Genomic DNA, 18,684 nt, shown 5'->3' with positions numbered 1-18,684 from the left:
AGGCAAAGTTGAATGCCGTTGCACACATAATCATGGAGCCAGTATTTGTGTGCCACAGACACTCCTGAATGTGGGCACCAAAAGCAGAAGGAAAATGTTCTGTAATCAGATCAAGGCAATGGTGTGACACAATCCTGCAAATCCACCAAAAACCACCGGATGGTGTAAACGAATTCTATCTCAAACGAAATGAAGACTGAACTTGAATCAGAGCTGGAGCTTTACTGGGACGAGCCACACGCCACCCAGGAAGGAGCGTCGGTCAAAGAGAGCGGGCTACTTCGAGCAGCACACGGCAACGGCTGAGCCGTGAGGCTCCTCATTCCCGCGGATGCAGCCGAATGTGGACACAGTGTGCCAGGACACCCTGGCTTCGAAGACAGCAGGCAGACCTCGGCGTCCAGCGGTCCCCGAGCTCCACCTGGCGCCCTCCCAGCCCTGCGCCCGGAAATCGGGGAACACCGAGTACTGTCAAGTAGCTGTGGGCTGGAGAACTTTCTCCAAGTCCTGGGAGCCGGGGGCGGAGTAAGGGGGGGTGGGGGGGCAAGTGAGAAGCGTCTCCGCCCGAAGCCCGACCTCGGCTCTGTCCTCGGAAGCCAGGTCGGCACCGGGATCCGAGCTCACGGCCCTCCGCCGCGCCACACTCGACACCCACCTCGTCAGTGTCCCGGAGGGGAATCTCGATGGAGCCCCGCGACATGGTGAGCTCGGAAGGCGAGCGCGGCCCGCCCCGCAGCTCTGCAGCGCGCAGTCCCGGCTTTCCGCCGCTCAGACGCTAAAGCTCGGGATTGCGCCGCGCCTCACGCTCCGCCGCGCCTCCAGAGCTCCGGCTTCTTCTTCCCCGTCAGCCACCGAAACAACGAGCCGCGGACGGCGACCAGACACTTCCGGAGGACCCGCCCCCTGCCCCCGGAAGCATTACCGTGGGGCGTGTCTCGCTCAAGCTCCGCCCCGCGGCTCTGGCGCGTCCCTCTCTGGAATGACCGTACCCTGGAAGTGAGTCTGGCGGCCGCAGGTGACCCCAGCGTCTTCGGGGGCTCCCGGCGTCCGCAGACCTTTGCGCTGGCGCGGTAGTCGAAGCCCCGCCCTGTGATGGGCGGGACGCCGGGTGACGTGTGTGGGCGGGGCCTGGCCTCGCTTGTTTTTCTTCTCTAGCGGGTTGGAGATAGTTCAGGGTTTGATTGTTCGTCCAGCGACTAATTTGTAGGAGTCTCTCCAGTGATGTCTTTATGACCGACTCAGTGAATCCTGTAGTCCTGGTGATAACGCATGGATTATTTTTTTAATTTTTGGTTGCATTTTATTTTTTGTGGGTGGACCGGTACACGTGTGCCACGGTGTGTTAATGGAGGACAGAGGACAGCTTATGGGAGTCGGTTCTCTCCTTGCACTATGTGGGTCACAGGGATCAAACCCAGGTTGTCAGGCTTGATGCCATGTGGCTTTACCCACTGAGCCATCCTGCCATCTCACTCGTCCTATTTGTGTGTGTGCGTATGTTCTTTTTAAAAAAATTTTAAATTTTATTTGTGTGAGTGTGTTGCTTGCACGTTATGTGTCCTGCAATGCCGAGGAGGCCAGAAGAGGGCGTCAGATTCCCCTGGAACTGGAGTCAAGGACGGTTTGTAGCTGCCATGTGGCTGCTGGGAATCGAACCCTGGTCCTCTGCAAAAGCAGCCAGTGTTCTTAACTACAGAGCCATCTCTGCAGCCCCGGTGTATGTTCTTAAGACCACTTTATTTTTCTTAAAATTACCTATAATCCCAGCACTTGGGAGGCAGAGGCAGGTGGATTTCTGTGAGTTCAAGGCCAGTCTGGTTTACATAGTGAGAGTTACAGGCCAGCTGGGGCTACAGGGAGACCCTGTCTCAAAAAATAATAATAAATAGCTTTATGCGTGTGAGTGTTTGCCTGCGAGTATGTTCGCCGCTTGTGTGCTTTTTGCCTGAGGAAACCAGAAGAGGGCTTCGGATGCCCTGAAATTGGATTTACAGATGATTGTTAGCTGTGGTGTGGGTGCTGGGAATCGAACCCTGGTCCTCTGCAAGAGCGACAAGTGCAATTAAGAGCCGAGCCATTCTCTAAGCCCTGATTTTTTTCTTTTGAGACAGGATTTCACCTTGTACCCCACATTGGCCTAGAACTATGTAGTCCGGGTTAAACTCAAACGCTCCACCTTCCTCATGCTCCTGACTGCTGAGATTACAGGCGTGAGCTTTGACGCCTGGCTGCTTCTTTGGTATATTTATATTTCTTTGAAAGCACATTAAGAGGATCTGCTAGATTTGATTTTAATAAAATTGGAAGAATTTGATTAAACCTAAAAGCAGTGTTTTGATTAAATTATACAATTTGTTTGAATACGTTTTAATTGGTGATTTCATTGTAGAAGACCATTATTGAATTAGTTGTCTGTGTTTTGAGTAAATCAGTGAAGAATCTCAGTAAGCAAACTTGTAAACAATGCCAGCTTTACTTCCGGTGTTTTCTGAGGTATCAGTGCTCTTCATCTCCATTTCCCTCAGTGGAACCCAAGCCACTCTTGTCCCTTGCCTGCAGTAGCATCCTGACTTACCCAGTACTCCATCCACTCTGGCTCCAAGCTCCAACCTAGCATCGGCCATGTTACACACTTAGGCTTAAAAATGACCAGTTTGGGGGCTGGAGAGATGGCTCAGTGGTGAAGAGCACTGGCTGCTCTTGAAGAAGACATGGGTTCGATTCCCAGCACCTACATGGTGGCTAACAACCATCCATAACTCCAGTTCCAGAGGTTCCAATAACCTCTTCTGACCTTCGCAGGCTTTGCACAGCATGGGTGCACGTATACACGTGCAGGCAATACACTCATACACATAAAATAATTTTAAAAGTTACCAATTTGTTCCTGTGTTCCTCAACTCCTTTAAAACCCTTGAGAAGAAATTTTATTAAAATTATGTTTTAGCTGGGCGTGGTGGTACACGCCTTTAATCCCAGCCTGGTCTACATAGGGAGTTCCAGGACAGCTGGGGCTACAGGGAGACCCTGTCTCAAAAAAAGACCAAAGGAAAAAAAACTATGTTTTGACTTACCAGTTGTATAACTATTTCAGTGTTTTGATCAGTGCTCTCCATCACAAATATAATGTAGGAACATAAACAAATGAGTGGAGGGCAGGTAAAGTTGAAAACCTGGCTACGCCAATCATGCTGGACATTTCCATACAGAGCAAAAGCTCACCGCATAAGTAAGTGCTGATATCACCCCACAGTGGGAAACACTGAACACCATGTGCTCTGAAATAAAGCATGGTAGCGTGATGTTTGACTACCCATAGTCACCAAAGAGTCTACTATTTAGCATTTCCCATGATACTGATTTCTCTGAAAAAAAACAGTTGCTGACTTTAAGTGTAAAAGTTGGAAGATAATTTGGAGGCACATGGTAATCACATGAAAAAAGTGTTCTTTTCCCACTGACCAACTATAAACCTCGGAACCTTTGGTGTATGTACATTTGATGAACCAATCCTTCTAAACCTGAAGTTCCTTCAAAACTTGGCCAACTGTTTTGTTTTGTTTATTTATTTTTAATTATCATTATTGTTGGGTGCAAAGGTGTCAGTGTGGAGGTCAGAAGACAACTTGCAGGAGTCTGTTCTCTTCTTCCACTGCTGGTTCTGGTGATCAAACTTAGGTATCAACCTTGTGTAGCAAGATATTTATACTTACTGAGACATCTAGCTAGCCCACAAATGTTTTTGTAAGTGAACTTTTTTCCTAAATGTTTCTGTGTTTGAGAACTTTTCCTTCCTTCCTTCCTTCCTTCCTTCCTTCCTTCCTTCCTTCCTTCCTTCCTTCCTTCCTTTTTTCCCTTCTTTCCTTTTTTTCTTTATTTGAGGTAGGATAAGACTATCTTATAAGATCCTATCTTATTTGATAAGATTTGGATTTTTTTTAAAGATTATTTACTTTTAATTATGTATTTGTGTGTGTCTGTGAGAGTGTGTGTGTCAGTGAGTGTCTGGGAGTGTGTGTATGTGTGTGTGCGTGTGTGTGTGTATGTGAGTGCAGTGCCTTTGGAAACCAGAAGATGGTGTCAGGTCCTCTGGAGCTGGAGTTTCAGGCAGTTGTAAGCTGCCCCACATGGATGCTGGGAACCAAACTTTTGTCCTCTGGAAGAGAAGTATTCTCTCTTAACTGCTGAGGTCATCTATCTAGTTGCTGGGTTTGGGTTTTTATTTTAGTAACAATGTGACTGAAACGTTTTAAATAATGTGTCTACATCAAGGAAAGAAAGACAAAAGGAGAAGGAATTGATTTTGTGACTTTAAAAGACTGGGCAGATTGCTTAGCAAAATGATACATAGGAATGGGTTTAAGGTGGTGGAGGTATTTAGCAGTGAGTGGTTTGAGGTGCATCTCTCAGTTGATTGATCAGTGGGTATCTTGAATGCAAGGATTTTCCACTGTATTGGATTTGAGGGGGGCTGTTGTTGATACTTTGGTTGGTATCAGTGTTAGTAAACACAGCCCATCTGAAACTGAGCCCATCTGAAGAGTGAGCTATTTCATATGTTGATACAATATTTTTAAAAAGCATAAGGAATATCTCATCTTGACAAAGAATAGTCTAGATCTTCAATTAGATATCTTTTTTAATTAATTAATTTTATTTTATATGTATTTGTGTTTTGCCTGCTTGTATGTAAGGGCGCCACTTGCACACAATGCCCATGGAGGCCAGAGAGGGCATCAGATCCCCTGGAATTGGAGTTACAGATGGTTGCTAGCCACCATGTGGGTGCTAGGAACCAAAACCAGGTCCTCTGCAAGAGCAGCCATTACTCTTAGCTACTGAGCCCCCAGTAAGATAACTTTTAAGTGGCAATGTCCACAGGTGGAGGTATTTTAGACAGTTTGTACACTTTTTTGTTTTATTTTTGTTTGTTTTTGAGACAGTGTAACCCTGGCTGGCCTGAAAGGTGTTATGTAGACCAGGCTGGCCTCCAACTCATAGATCCACTACCTCTGCCTCCCAAGTGCTGGGATTAAAGGCATACACCAATCATGTCTGACCTTGTATGCATTTTTTGAGAAAGAATTAGAAACTATAATTAGTTTGCTATGGCTTCTATGGGTGACTTAACAGAAATTAACTTTCTCACAGCTCTGGGAGTCTGAAAGAGATCAAGATGTTTGGCAGGGCTATTTTTCCTTCCTGTGGTCTCTGTTCTTGGCTTGTGTGTGCCTACTTTCTCCCTTTGCATGTACACAGTTATTCCCCCTTTGTGTGTCTAAGTTCTTACTGCCTTTGTTTATTAACATCACCCATGTTGGATTAGGGATCTCCTAAATGACCTCATTTTACTATAATTACATTGTCAACACTTCTGTCTCTAAATACAGTCACGTTCTGAAGTACTGACCGTTAAGACTTTAACATAAGAATTTTGTCTCATCAGATTATAATAACCAGAAAATGTTCCTGCTAAAATGCCCAAATTTTCTGAATTAAAAAAGGAGTATACAAAATAAAAAAATGAAAAATTTTTTAAATGAAAAAAGGCATGTCCATCCTCATAAATGCTTATTTGAATAATCTAATGATTTGACATTTAAACCTCTGCTAAGGTTCCCCATATAGTGCTAGGTGAGGGCAGGGTGGTGTTTTTCATATTCCAGGGACTTGTGTTTCGATATTTGTAAGGAGATAGAATTAAAGCCTTCAGATCCATGCTACGTCCCTTAAAAGGCCACATAAGTAAAAGGAGGGGGCATGTGTGAAATCCCATGAACACAGGAGACAGTCTGTCCTGTAGGTATTAAAAGTTAAGGATAGGGGCTGGAGAAATGACTCAATGGTTAAGAGTGTTTGCTGCTCTTGCAGAGGACCCAAATTTGATTCCCAGCATTTTCAGTGGGTGGCTTACAACTGGCCCTGTAATTCTAGCTCCAGGGGATATGATCCCCTCTCCTGGCCTCTGCAGGCATGCGCGCATGTGTGTGTGTGTGTGTGCACGCACACACACACACACACACACACAGGCACACATACATACACATAAATAAAAATGTAATAAATCATTTTTTAAAAAGGCTAGCGCACAAGTCTGTATCTTGGGTAAGCTTGCTGGTTTACGTCATCTGCCTGGTCCAGGACTCTCCAAGCCAAGGGATAAACAGAAATGATCCTAGTGTGTGTTATCCTTGGAATGTCAGGTTACTTAATCTTTTTGATTGATCTTTATTTCCTGTGATAGAAATTAAATAATAGAAACAGTCATTGAATATTGTCGTGTTAGAACGTCACATACTGAAATGACTGAAAGTCATTTAGTTTTCAGAACAACTCTGACATAAATGCAGTAATCCGTCAATGGTGTAGGTGATGCGGGGTGGGTAGTAGTCACAGCTGTCTCCTGTGATCAGTGGGAAAATAAGACAATGAGTAATGTGTTGGGCTGATGCTTATCTGTTTCTATATCTGCCATCATCAATGTGTCCTTTGATTTTTCCTCACTTCAAGTGGGACAGAGACCCTCAGCTCTTCTCTTTCTTTTTCTCCTCTTGTCCCAAAGACAAGAATCATAAGATTCCCCCTTCTTGTTTAAGGACTTCACTATTGATGGTTAGAGACGGTGAGGGTGGAGGGGAGGGAGGGAAGACAGAACTTGAGATATGATTTAATAAACGGGTAGGATTTGGACAGGCAGAATTGTGAGGAGTTTCAAGCAGAGAGGAATCATGAACAAAATCTTAAGAAGAATAATACTCTTTGGAGCTGGAGAGATGGCTCAGCAGAGATGGCTGCTCTTACAGAGGACACAGGTTCAGTTCCCAGCACCGCATGGTGGCTAACAAACACCTGTAACTCCAGTTCTAGGGGATCTGATGCCCTCTTCTAGTCTCTGGTTATTGGATGCATGTGATACACTTACATGCATGCAGGTAAAACACTCATACACATAAAATAAAAATGATAGTGTGATTTTTGTCTTTAAGTCCATTTATATGATTTATTACATTTATTGACTTATGTATATTGAGCCATCCCTGCATTTCTGGAATAAAGCTAACTTGATCATGGTAGATGATCTTTTTGATATGTGTCTGTATATGGTCTGCAAGTAATTTTTCTAAAAATTTTATTTATCTTTATGTGTATGCATGTAATGCCTGCATGTAGGTAAGTGCACCTGTGCTGTGCAATGCCAGCGGAGGACAAAAGAGGTTGTCGGATCCCCTGGAACTGGGGTTCCAGACAGTTGTTAGCTGCCATGTGGGTGCTGGGATTTGAACCTGGGTCTCCTGCAAGAACATTCAGTGTTCTTAACCACTGAAATATCTCTCCCGCCCCTGGTTTACCATTATTTTAATAAGAATTTTAATCTATGTTCATTAGGGATATTGACCCATAATTTTGTTGTTGTTTTCATTGTGTCTTTATTTGGTTTTAAAATTAGAGCAATACTGGCGTCATAGAATCTCTGTCACTTTCCTAGACCAATGTAATTTCTTACTATGTTCTAAATACGTGCCCTTATATTTACAGACAAATGTACCTCTCATCACTCATCAAAGGAACTTCTCTCTGCAACAGATAGGGACTATTGCAAAGTTTCACAACTGGTCAAACACAGAGAATAAGTAACTGTGAGGTGCCCAGCCCGAAATGAAACATCCATAATGTAACTGCTATACTTAAGGCTCAGGGAACGTCAAAGAAGAGGGAGTGGAAAGAATGTAAGAGTCAGCGGGGTAGGACACATGCTGCTAGCTAATGCATCCTAGATGCGCCACGGTGTGGCAGCCCTAAACACAGATACACATGAGCACTGCTATAGTATATAACATATGTGTGTATTTATCAATGTATGTATATGTAACAATAATCATCAAAGACGAAGACAAGAAATGAGAGGAAGTGGGGGGACACGGGAGAAGCTGTTGGGGGACTGGGAGGGATGAAAAATAACACAGACAATGCTCAAAACTAAAATGATAAAAAAAAATGCTCTTTAAGGCCAACGACAAGTGAAGGCATGACAGCACTGAAACTTAAATTCCTTGCTATCTGTTGTGTGTTCCTTCTGTTCCAGGAAATCTGCTATAATTCAAATCATGATTGTGCCTCCCAAAGGCCTGTGCATCAAAACTGTGCTTCCCAGTGTGGCGCTGTTAGGAGATTTTGGAACCTTTTAGAGGTGAAATCTCATGGCAGGTCTTTAGGTCACTGTTGAGGTACTCTCCAGGGGGACCCCAGTTCCTCCCTCTTTTCTACCTGGCTTATATGGTTTGTTTCACCATGCACACCCACCATGACTTGTTGCCTTGCCACAGGCCCAAAGGAAAAGGGTCAACCAATCTCATACTAGAATCTCCAAAACATAAGCCAAAATAACCTTTTATTTTCAGAAATTGCCTCTGGTATTTTGTTATAGTGATGGCACACTAATTGCCAGGCTTTCCTTGCCCTCATTTTCCTTAAGAATCTCATTCTTCATGGTTTTCTTATTGTATCAGAGAAATAGTTTGGTATTGAACTAAGATCATCTTGGAAGGAGAGTATATATCACAGTATGAATTAAAATACATTTATTTGCATGAAAGGCTTTCCTTACCTCTGAAGTTGACCTTGAAGAGATACTTTCTGAATACTCCTTTACCCATGTAAGGAGCCCAGAGAATACTCAGCATATAAATAGTTCTGAATTGCTTTATAGAACCACGATTGAAAGCACAGCAAAGGACTTTGTTTCCAAGAGCTAATGCATATGTGGAATTTGCATGTTATGACTCTGTGTAGATGAAGCTTTCTGCTTAAGTGTTTAAATAAATATTTTGAAGATATTTTTAGGACCTTGAAAAAGCAAAATTGTTCTTCACATTCATCCCCAAAGCTGTAAGAAGTAGTTCTTTTCTTTCTACTTTTAATTATGGGTATGTGTGTATGTCTGTGTGTTGGTTTGTGCGTGTGAGTGCAGATGCCCTTGGAGGCCATGGTATTGGAACCCCTAGAGCTGGAGTTATAGGCAGTTGTGAGCCCTCTGAAATAGGGACTGGAACCGAACTCAGGTCCTGTGTAAGGACAGTATGCACCTTTCAGCACTGAGCCATCTCTCCAGCTCAGAAATATTTCAAATGTATGAAAAGTTGGGTTATTTAAACTGAGTTATCTTAGTTTTTTTGTATTAAAAGATGGTTGTTTATGAAGTTAGGTCTTAAAAATATTTTAACTGATTCTTGGTCTATCCTATGTATTCTGTAAACATACACTGAGTTCTAGGACTTGTTCCAGCAAGAAATAAATTGCAAGCACCCCGGTGAAGATTCTTTTCAATTATCCCTGGTGTGATTTTTAAAAAAAATTGTTTCTATTGAATTTTTGTGTATTTCATGTAGAACATCTCAATCAGTCTTAATCATCTTTATATCCTCTTCCCCACTGGCACTCTCTCATAGCTCCCCCCAGCTGGGATTCATACGTTCTGTCATTTGTGTTAAGGCCTATTGTGTCAAGTTAGTGTCCTCAGAGGATCCTCAGTGCAAGTTCATCTACTGAGGCCTAGTCTGCTCATCTAGACTCCCTTACTTTAGGAAGATCAGCTCTTTCTCACCTAGCACTAATCAGTTGGCAATGTTTCTTCAGCTAAGATTGAGGCCTGCTGTCCATTTCCCCAGTTCTATGCTGGGTTTTTATCTGCTGGAGTTTGCATGGGACATGCGTATGCTGACACCATTGCTGTAGATGCATGTGAGCAGAGTCCCAGGAGCTTGAAGAACTCTGTTTCCATGTGGTCGTGCTCCTCCTCCCTGGCTCTTACAATCTTCCCTCCCCCTCTTCCGCAGTGCTCCCTGAGCCCTGGTAATATAGGAGTCATGTCCAAGGACCAGCATTCTTCAGACTCTGTGCTTTGACCATTGTGTTCTTGACCCTCTGTTTCATGGAGGAGCTTCATTTCTGAGAACTGAGAGATTCATTAGTGTCCTCTTTACCTCTATTCTATGTTCTATGAGCCTTAGGTGAAGAGGTTGCATTGTAGATGTGTCACTTAGGCCTTGGCAATTCATAGACAATGTCTGTGTTTGACCAGTTGTGGTACTTGGTAATAGTCTCCGTCTGATGCAAAAGAAGCTTCTTTGATGAGTGGTGACTATGATATTTGTCTGTAAATATAAGGATACATATTTTGCACATAGAAATTACATTAGTTTAGAGATGTGACAATCTTGGGGTTTTCTCTAAGATCTATGACCTCTCCAGCCATCTGTATTTGGTTATGTTTACAGTACTACACTTGAGTTTCCTCTCCTTGAGTGGACTTTTAATCCAATTAGGTAGCTGTTGATTGCCCCAAGATAAAAGTGCCACTACTGCACCAATGTCATATGCTGTGCTCTCATTGATGTGGTTATTTGGTCTTGAAGCTGGTGTTGGACCATTGATTGATGTTTTCCCTTGGCATCTCCAAAGCTATGAGAGCTCGCCTTCAGGGGAAAGTGGCTTCCAGGTCAGTTCCAGCTCCATTGCTTCAAATCCTGTCTGAAGTATGTTCTATCTTCAGTAGTAGGGACTTATCTTCAAGTTCTGAGGGCTATCAAGGGCTGTGGCAATAGTCTGTGTAATTTTGGGAGTCTCTTGGACCACCCTGGCCAACAACTCAAAGGAAGGTTTCTCCTATCTGGCACTGTTTCTTGTTATGTAGCCTTTAGCTATACACATGGACTCATAGTAATATTGTATGTGTAATTTGTCATCAGGCTGTTGGACTCATAAGAGTCCCTCTTTTTTTTTTTTTAATGTGTGAGTATATTGCCTGCATGTATGTGAGTGTGCCCGTGTCATGCAATGCCACAAAGGTCAGAAGGGGGCTTCGGATTCCCCTGGAACTGGAGTTAAAGGATGGTTCGTAGCCGCCATATGGGTGCTGGGAATTGAACCCAGGTCCTCTGCAAGAGCAGTCAGGGCTCTTAACCACTGAGCCATCTCTCCAGATCCTCCCTCTGGTTTTTTACACTAGCTACGCATTATTTATCTCTCTCTCTCCCTGTCTAACCCTTCCACCTTGGCTTCCCCATTTAAAGTGTCCCCGTTTTCTCCATTTTTCTCTTGATAGTACATCTCCTATGGTTCCACTTCTCTTGAGCTCCTTCTTTCCCTTTAGTCTGAAGATTCCTTGTATAACCCTCCCTCCACCCTTCCATCTAAATACCCTCATTTTAATCCACTTTTCCCTTAGTAACACCTGTCTCCTACTGTGCTTCTCTCTCATCCCTGGTATGATTTTATGCCTAAAGAATTATATAATAATTTCAGAAATTCTTTCCAAAATATTGTACCCACTAATCCCTTCAATTATGTTGAAAATCAACTTGACTGTGTAGTTGTGCTTGGTGAAATCAGTGGCTTAAGCAGTATAGTGAGCTCTGCCAACTTATCAGTGCCTTTGACCAAGGAGGGTTCCAGAGTGGGGCACACTGACATGCCCACCCCAGGGGGCAGACTGCTCCCACAAACGAGACCTGTTTGCAGAGATAATTTTTTAAAAGGCACTGGGATCAAAGTGTCAGCACTATTTTTAAGTCCTTTTGCTTTGTTTGGAAAAATTCTTTTCCAATATTAATAGTATTTTTAAAATAACTTTTATGGTGGGATGAAAGGAGAGCTTTTCAAGATGTGGAGAGATTTTTCTTTCCTGTGTTTCAGAAGCAGGCCTACCTCTTAGAGCCATGCTTCTCAAACTTATTACTGTAAGAGGCTTTACCTGGGTTAAACCTCAGACTTCTGGGTGTCTCCCAAGGGTCTGATTCTCAGGTGTAGGGTAGGATGGATAATGTTAGTTTTTATTGAGTACCCAGATGATATTGATGTGGCTGGTCCGGGGCCCACACTTTGAAAACTGAAGTCTAGAGAACCTGAGGTTGGAGAGGTATAGAGTTGGACAGTAGGAGAAGAGTTATAATTTCTGTTTGCTTGTTTTTGTTTTTTGAGACAAGGTCTTCCTTGTCCAGCCCCGGCTGGACTGGAACTAACTATGTAGATCAGGTTGGCTTTGATCTCACAGAGCTTCACCAGCCTCTGCCTCCTGAGGCCTGGGATTAAAGGTCTGCACCACCACACCCTGTTGGAGTTATAATTTCCTGAACCCTGATATTGTGGCAGGCATTGTGCAAGACACCCTGCATATATTATGTTTAATTAATTTGACAATGGGACAAGTTGAGAATGATTATTCTTTTTTTAAAAAATTTCATTTATTATTTTTATTTTATGTGTATGCATGTATTGCCTGCATGTAGGTAAGTGCACCCGTGTCAAGAAGTGCCCATGGAGGTCAGAAGAGGCTGTTGGATCCCCTGGGACTGGAGTTATGGACAGTTGTTAGCTGCCATGTGGGTGCTGGGATTCGAACCTGGGTCTTCTGCAAAAACAACTAGTGTTCTGAACGGCTGAACCATCTCTCCAGCCCCTATTCTTGTTTTTATAGATGAAGGACCTGGAGCTCAGTTCATTCAATTGTCTAACTTGTAAGCAGCAGTGCCAGGATTTGAACTAGGGTTATTATTTATTTATTTATTTATTTATTTATTTATTTATTTATTTATTTATAATTTATTTGCCTATCTCCAGATCCAAGCTATTTACATTAAAATAAACTTCTTTGCCTGGATTAAAGTTTGTCTAGTTCCTTCTGCATGCAGGGATATTTGTTTGTTTTGAGTCAGGCATGTGGCATGTTTTCAGTCTTCTGTCCTCTGCTTACCACTCAGCACAGATGCGTGTCTGGTCACTGCAGTGCATATGCGGTGGTTCCTGTGCATTGGTCGGTTCCCCAGCGGGTTTGCGCTGAGGGTCCTATGGTGGACTCTGCTTTGGAATGACCTACCTGGAGATAGAGCACCACAGATTTTAGCCTCAAGACTGTTACCGGTTTCAGCTGCGGATCTCCAGTTCTGAGATGTGAACCTGTGCTACTGACTAGCTATAAACTGGAGCATCCCACAACACCCTCCTCCAGACCCTTTATTTGTAATTATTATATTAATAAAGCAAGTGAAGAGGAGACACATGAACAGCTAAGAAAAAGAGATGTATCTACCTGCAGACCAGTCAGAGCTTTGGAATGAACTGACCTGTGATGTCAGCTCATACGAAGGGCTCATTCTCTGTAGCATGTTTCCACACTGTGCCCTTTTCACGTTTTGTCTTGAAATTCTTCATGTGTCACCTACATATATCACATCTGTTTTATTCTCTTTAATTGCTGTCTAGTTGTGAGTCACATGGATGATTAACACCTTGAATGCATTTCTTTTTTTACTCAATAAACTTCTTTACAAAATTTATTTACCTGGGCTGGGCATGGTGGCGCATACCTTTAATCCCAGCACTTGGGAGGCAGAGGCAGGAGGATCTCTGTGTGTTTGAGGCCAGCCTGGTCTACATGGCAAGTGCCAGCTGGGGCTACAGGGAGACCCTGTCTCAAAAAGACCAAAAAAAAATTAAAAAAAAATCTATTTAGTGTGTGTGTGTCTGTGTGTATGTGTGTGTGTACACAGAGGCCAGAGGGCATCAACTGTCCTCTACCACTCTCTACCTTATTTCTTTGAGGCAGCAGTTTGTGTTTTTGAGCTGGGCTGGCATCCAGTGAATCCCAATGGTCTTCCTGTCTCTGCCCTTCTCGGTGCTGGTGTTACAGGCATGCACAGGACCATGTCTGGCTCCTTTTATGGGTGCTGGGATCCAATCTCCAGTCTTTGTGGTTGCAGGGCAAGTGCTCTTACCTACAGAGAAATATCTCCAGCCCCCAATTTCAATAATTTTGTTTTGTTTTTGAGACAGGGTCTCACTTCGTAGCCCTGGCTGGCCTGGAACTCACAAAGATCCAACTGCCTCTGCCTCCAAAGTGCTGGGATTAAAGGTATGGGCCACCATGCCTGACCCAATTTGCATACTTTTAATGTGTACTTTGGATTTTGCTTTTATAAAAATTCCGTTAAGAAAAATCCACTAAATATATAAGTACAATATCTCTATAATGTAGGCATCATAGAAAGATATATAAATTATCTGCCATGTGGATGGACATACGCCTTTTAAATTTTGATAGATACTGTCGAATTAACCTGCAGTTTGATCGCGCTGGGGCTCTGGATGTAGTTCAGTGAGAGAGCAGGCACTCGGTATGCACAAAGGCCCTGGGTTTGATCCCCAGGGAGGAGAAAAAGGAAACATATTTATTTACTTTACTCTGTCTACACCCTCATTCAAAGTGGGTGATTCCCACCAGCTCTGCAGAAGCCTTTTGCCAGTTTGATAAATGATTAAAAAAAAAACTTGCTGTTTTAATTTGCATTTTAAAAATTATATCAGAGGTAGAACATTTTAGCATATATTCAGTCTTATGAATTAATTTTTCTATAAAATATTTCTATCCTTGGCATGATTTTCTATTGGTTATTTTTTTTTCCTCTTTTTTTGTCTTTTTGAGACAGGGTCTCCCTGTAGCCCCAGCTGGCTTGGCACTCACTATGTAGACCAGGCTGGTCTCATAGAGATCCACCTGCCTCTGCCTCCCGAGTGCTGGGATTAAAGGTGTGTGCCACCATGCCTGGCTCTGTTGTTTCTTTTTAAAAAACTATTCATTTATACCAGTTCTGCTTAAGTTAAGGAAAAGAACTCAATAAATATATTTTCTCTGTTTTTGAAGTTAGTCTTTTGAGTTAATCCTTTTTTGTACTCAAGTAAAATTGCTATTAGTGAGCTGGGTGTGGTGGTGCATACCTTTAGATCTCTGTGAGTTTGAGGCCAGCCTGGTCTACATAGTGAGTTCTAGGACAGGTGGGGCTATAGGGAGACTCTGTCTCAAGAAGACCAAAATAATAAAATAAAATAAATTATATTGTAATTTATGCAAGGAAAAAACCTTTTTCTAAATCTAAAACCCTAGCCTTGGGTCTGGAGCAATGGCTCAGCAGTTAAGAGCACTGGCTGCTCTTGTAGAGGACCTGGTTCAGTTCCCAGCACCCACATGGCAGCTAACAACCATACATAACTCCAGTTCTAGGGGATCCAATGCCCTCTTTTGACCTCTGTAGGCAAAACACTCATACACATAAAAAAAAAAAAATCTCTTAGCCACCTCCCCCAAATTACTATTTTCTTGTGTTAAGCAGACAGTTATTTCATGATAGCAAAAGACTGTATCTAACCCTCAGTATCGTTGCAAAGATTCTGAGTAGAGTAAGCACAGAGCATGAAATTCCCACCAAAATTACTTCTGTGAATGCATGGTGCTATTCACCATGCTCAGTTTGTCTGGGCCCATTGGGGATTAGATCAGTCAGTCATCATCAGATGAGCTGTGCCTACTGGCAAAAGTCAATCACTGTAGGGTTCTGTGGTTGACATGTCCACAATGGGGGGGAGGGGAGGGAGGGCCACAAGGGAAGCAGTTAGAATTTGAAACAGAGAAGCAGTACACTGTTGTTTCCTAGAGAATGCCTTGTCATTCTGGCTGTCATGTGGAAACTGGGTGGGAGTGAAAGCTGCAGCAGGAGGCCAGTTTGGAGTCCTGGAGGGTACTGGTTACCCCCTGTGGGCAGTGGAGAAGGAAAGGGAAGGGCAGTCAAGACATTCTGGAGGAAGAGTCAACTCAAGTGTTGACAGCCCAGGTACAGAGTGAGAAAAGGAAGGAATTATGAGTGATTGCCAAAAGTCCTGGTCATCCTTGGGCCTTTCCCACCCTACCCCATCCTGGGGCCTTTCCCATTAAAATATACATGTATTTTAAAATGGCAATGGCTCAGGGAAGGTTGAAGGTCTTTAAAAAATACTATATTGGGGATTATTTCTACTTTAAGATCTCAGCAAGTGGCACACTGTGATGAAATGAGGAAGAGTTAGAGGAGAAAGATGGGACACTCCTGGGTATAGACCCAAAGGACTCTAAGTTAGCACACCATTGAGAACCTTCACACTCATAATTCTGGCTGCTCTATTCACAGCAACTAGAGAAGGGAACCAGACTAGATGCCCGTCAACTGGTGAATGGAGAAAGCGAATGCAGTGCACACACAATGGGATTATTCTTAGCTGTAAAGAGTGAAATCAGGACTTTTGCAGGAAAGCAGATGAAACTAGAGATCATGTTACGTACAATAAGCCAGACTCAGACAAAGATTACATATTTTCTCTCATATGCAAAAGTCTAGATTTAAGTGTGTGTGTGTGTGTGTGTGTGTGTGTGTGTGTCCTGAAAGGAGACTGTGAGAGAAGAGAAAGATGTCTAAAGGAAGGGGAAGAACAAGAGATGGTAATGGAATGTATGTGTCATGAAAGCTAAAGAGGGACTATTGGGAGAAAAGAAAAGGGGACCAGCGAGAGGGGATTATGCGGGATGGGGGAGGGCAGTGTATATGGGGTGAAAAAAAACAAAGCATAGGGCTGGAGAGATGGCTCAGGGGTTAAGAGCACTGGCTACTCTTGTAGAAGGCCTGGGTTCAAATCCCAGCACCCACAACATGCAGGCAGCACACACATGCACATAAAATAAAAAATAATAAAACATTTTATTATTTTTATTATGTTGGTAGGTGCACCAGTGTTGTGCAGTGCCCGCAGAGGTCAGAAGAGGGCATTGGATCCCCTGGAACTGGAGTTATGGACAATTGTTAGCTGCATTGTGGGTGCTGGGATTTGAACCCGGGACCGCTGTATGAACAGTCAGTGCTCTTAACTGCTGAGCCATCTCTCCAACCCCCATAAATAAAATGTTTTAAAAAATAAAAAGTGAGGGCCAGGCGTGGTGGTGCACGCCTTTAGTCCCAGCACTCAGGAGGCAGAGGCAGGCAGATCTCTGTGAGTTCAAGGCCAGCCTGGTCTACATAGTGAGTTCCAGGACAGCTGGGGCTACAGGGAGACCCTGTCTCAAAAAGACCAAAAAAAAAAAAAAAAAAAAAAAAATCTAGGGCTGAGCTGTTAAGGTTGAGGTGATTGGGAAACCCAAAAACGCAAAGAAAAGAGTGTTTATTTCATATATTGACCTGGAACTACTAAAGAGGTCCATATGGAGACAGCAGCCCACATATAAATGTTTCTTAGGTCAATGGGGCAAGACAATGTGGACACAAATGAAAAGAAAGCAGGAGACAGACCCTGAGGAACAGCAGCATGTGGGGACTGTTGGCCGAGGAGAGGCCAGTCGGACAGAAACACAGGAGGGCCATCTCCAAGCCTTGCTTCCGTCCACCCTCCATGGCTTAGTGCTCTTAGATGACAGACCAGCCAACCCCCTATCCACCTCTGCAAGTCCCTGCCTAGTCTCGCCCTCCCTATGTCAACTCTCCTGCCTCTCAGCCTCTGTCACTTTGTCCCTTGGGTAGAAGTCATGTTCATCCTCCAATTGCCTGGTTACCAGGCAGCCGCCCCTTCTGGTACCCCCCATCCCAGCATCTTTCTTATTTCCACCATGACTCATCGTTATGTTTATTCAAGGCACGACGCTGCAGAGATTGTTTCTTTTTCATTCCTCTCCTTATCCTTAATTCCGACATAGTATCTAGCAAATACGATAAACACATGACTCAGGGATGAATAAACTCTTCTTATCCCATCGTGACTCTGTAAAGTAGCATTAACCCTTTTCTACCTTTGATTTTTTTAAGGACATGACCCTCAGAAGGAGCAGGTGTATCTCACCGTCAGTGGTGATATTAGGCACTCTTGGTGAAAGGGCTGATTGCCCAGATCCCTGCCCCTAGCTGCTTGGGAGCCACAGGCTGTGTAGACCCGAACCCAGCAGGGGGCAGCAGAGGGCCGAGCAGGACCCTGACTCCCAGCTCTGCCCCAGATCCTGGGCCGAGTGGCCCTTGAAGAGGCTTTGAGAAAAAGATTTCTGTAATTTCTTCACAAGACTCTGAAGTGCTGACCTTGAAGCAGCCTTCCTGCTATGCTGCTGATACCACACAGAGTATCAGGAAGCGGCTTCCGGTGGGTCCTTGTGGAAAAGAGAAAAATGAGATGGGAAGACGGGTGGGGGAAGGGGGTTTGGGGGAAAACAGGAGGTAATTATTGTCAGAAATAACTGTTTTTGTTTTTGTTTTCTCTTTAGATTGCTTTTCCTTCTGTCATTTTTTAAAAAATGTTATTTATTTAGCCGCCATGTGGATGCTGGGAACTGAACCTGGGTCCTCTGCAAGAGCAGCCAGTGCTCTTAACTACTGAGCCATTTCTCCAGCCCCTGTCCTTCATTTTTGTTGGTAAAGTTCTTTAATTTGTTTGCAGTTGTTTTAAATGTCCAGCCTACCATGAGTGCTGCTGGGAAAAGGGATTTTGCTCAGGGCCTATTGGTCAGAGAGGTGCATAGCGCCCCCTTGGGGGCCAGCAAGGAAACAGCAGCAGAGACCCCAGTGGGAGGCCCCGCATGGAAACCGCCTAAGTTCAGGCTTTGGTCTTCTCAACTAATACACTTTTCGTAAATACATATCTACACACCACATGCATGCACTTACACGCACACATCTCAGACACGACATACATAAAATACATTCATATACTCAAAGGCATACACTTCATGGAGTGACCCATCATGCATCCATACCAATACACGGTGTAATACCCTCACACCTGCATGGACACAGGGTAGTGATTACTATGGTGGCCTTCTGGCAGCCATTTCAGGTTCCCCTTCCCCTACCC

General features: G+C 43.7%; 1 protein-coding gene across 1 annotated transcript in view; it reads right to left on the bottom strand.

Annotated features, from left to right (window-relative positions):
• The window catches only part of Ctr9 (CTR9 homolog, Paf1/RNA polymerase II complex component), a 35,458-nt gene extending 34,545 nt beyond the window's left edge, over window positions 1–913 (bottom strand). Inside the window, exon 1 of the mRNA XM_008853476.3 lies at window positions 656–913. Coding sequence (XP_008851698.1) covers window positions 656–700 — 45 coding nt within the window. The 5' untranslated portion in view covers window positions 701–913. The remainder of the gene's footprint in view (window positions 1–655) is intronic.
• Between the last annotated feature and the right edge of the window lie 17,771 nt (window positions 914–18,684).

Source organism: Nannospalax galili, unplaced genomic scaffold (assembly GCF_000622305.1).
Source record: "Nannospalax galili isolate Female #2095 unplaced genomic scaffold, S.galili_v1.0 scaffold44, whole genome shotgun sequence".
Lineage (NCBI taxonomy): Eukaryota > Metazoa > Chordata > Mammalia > Rodentia > Spalacidae > Nannospalax > Nannospalax galili.
This window is presented reverse-complemented; position numbering and strand designations above follow the sequence as displayed.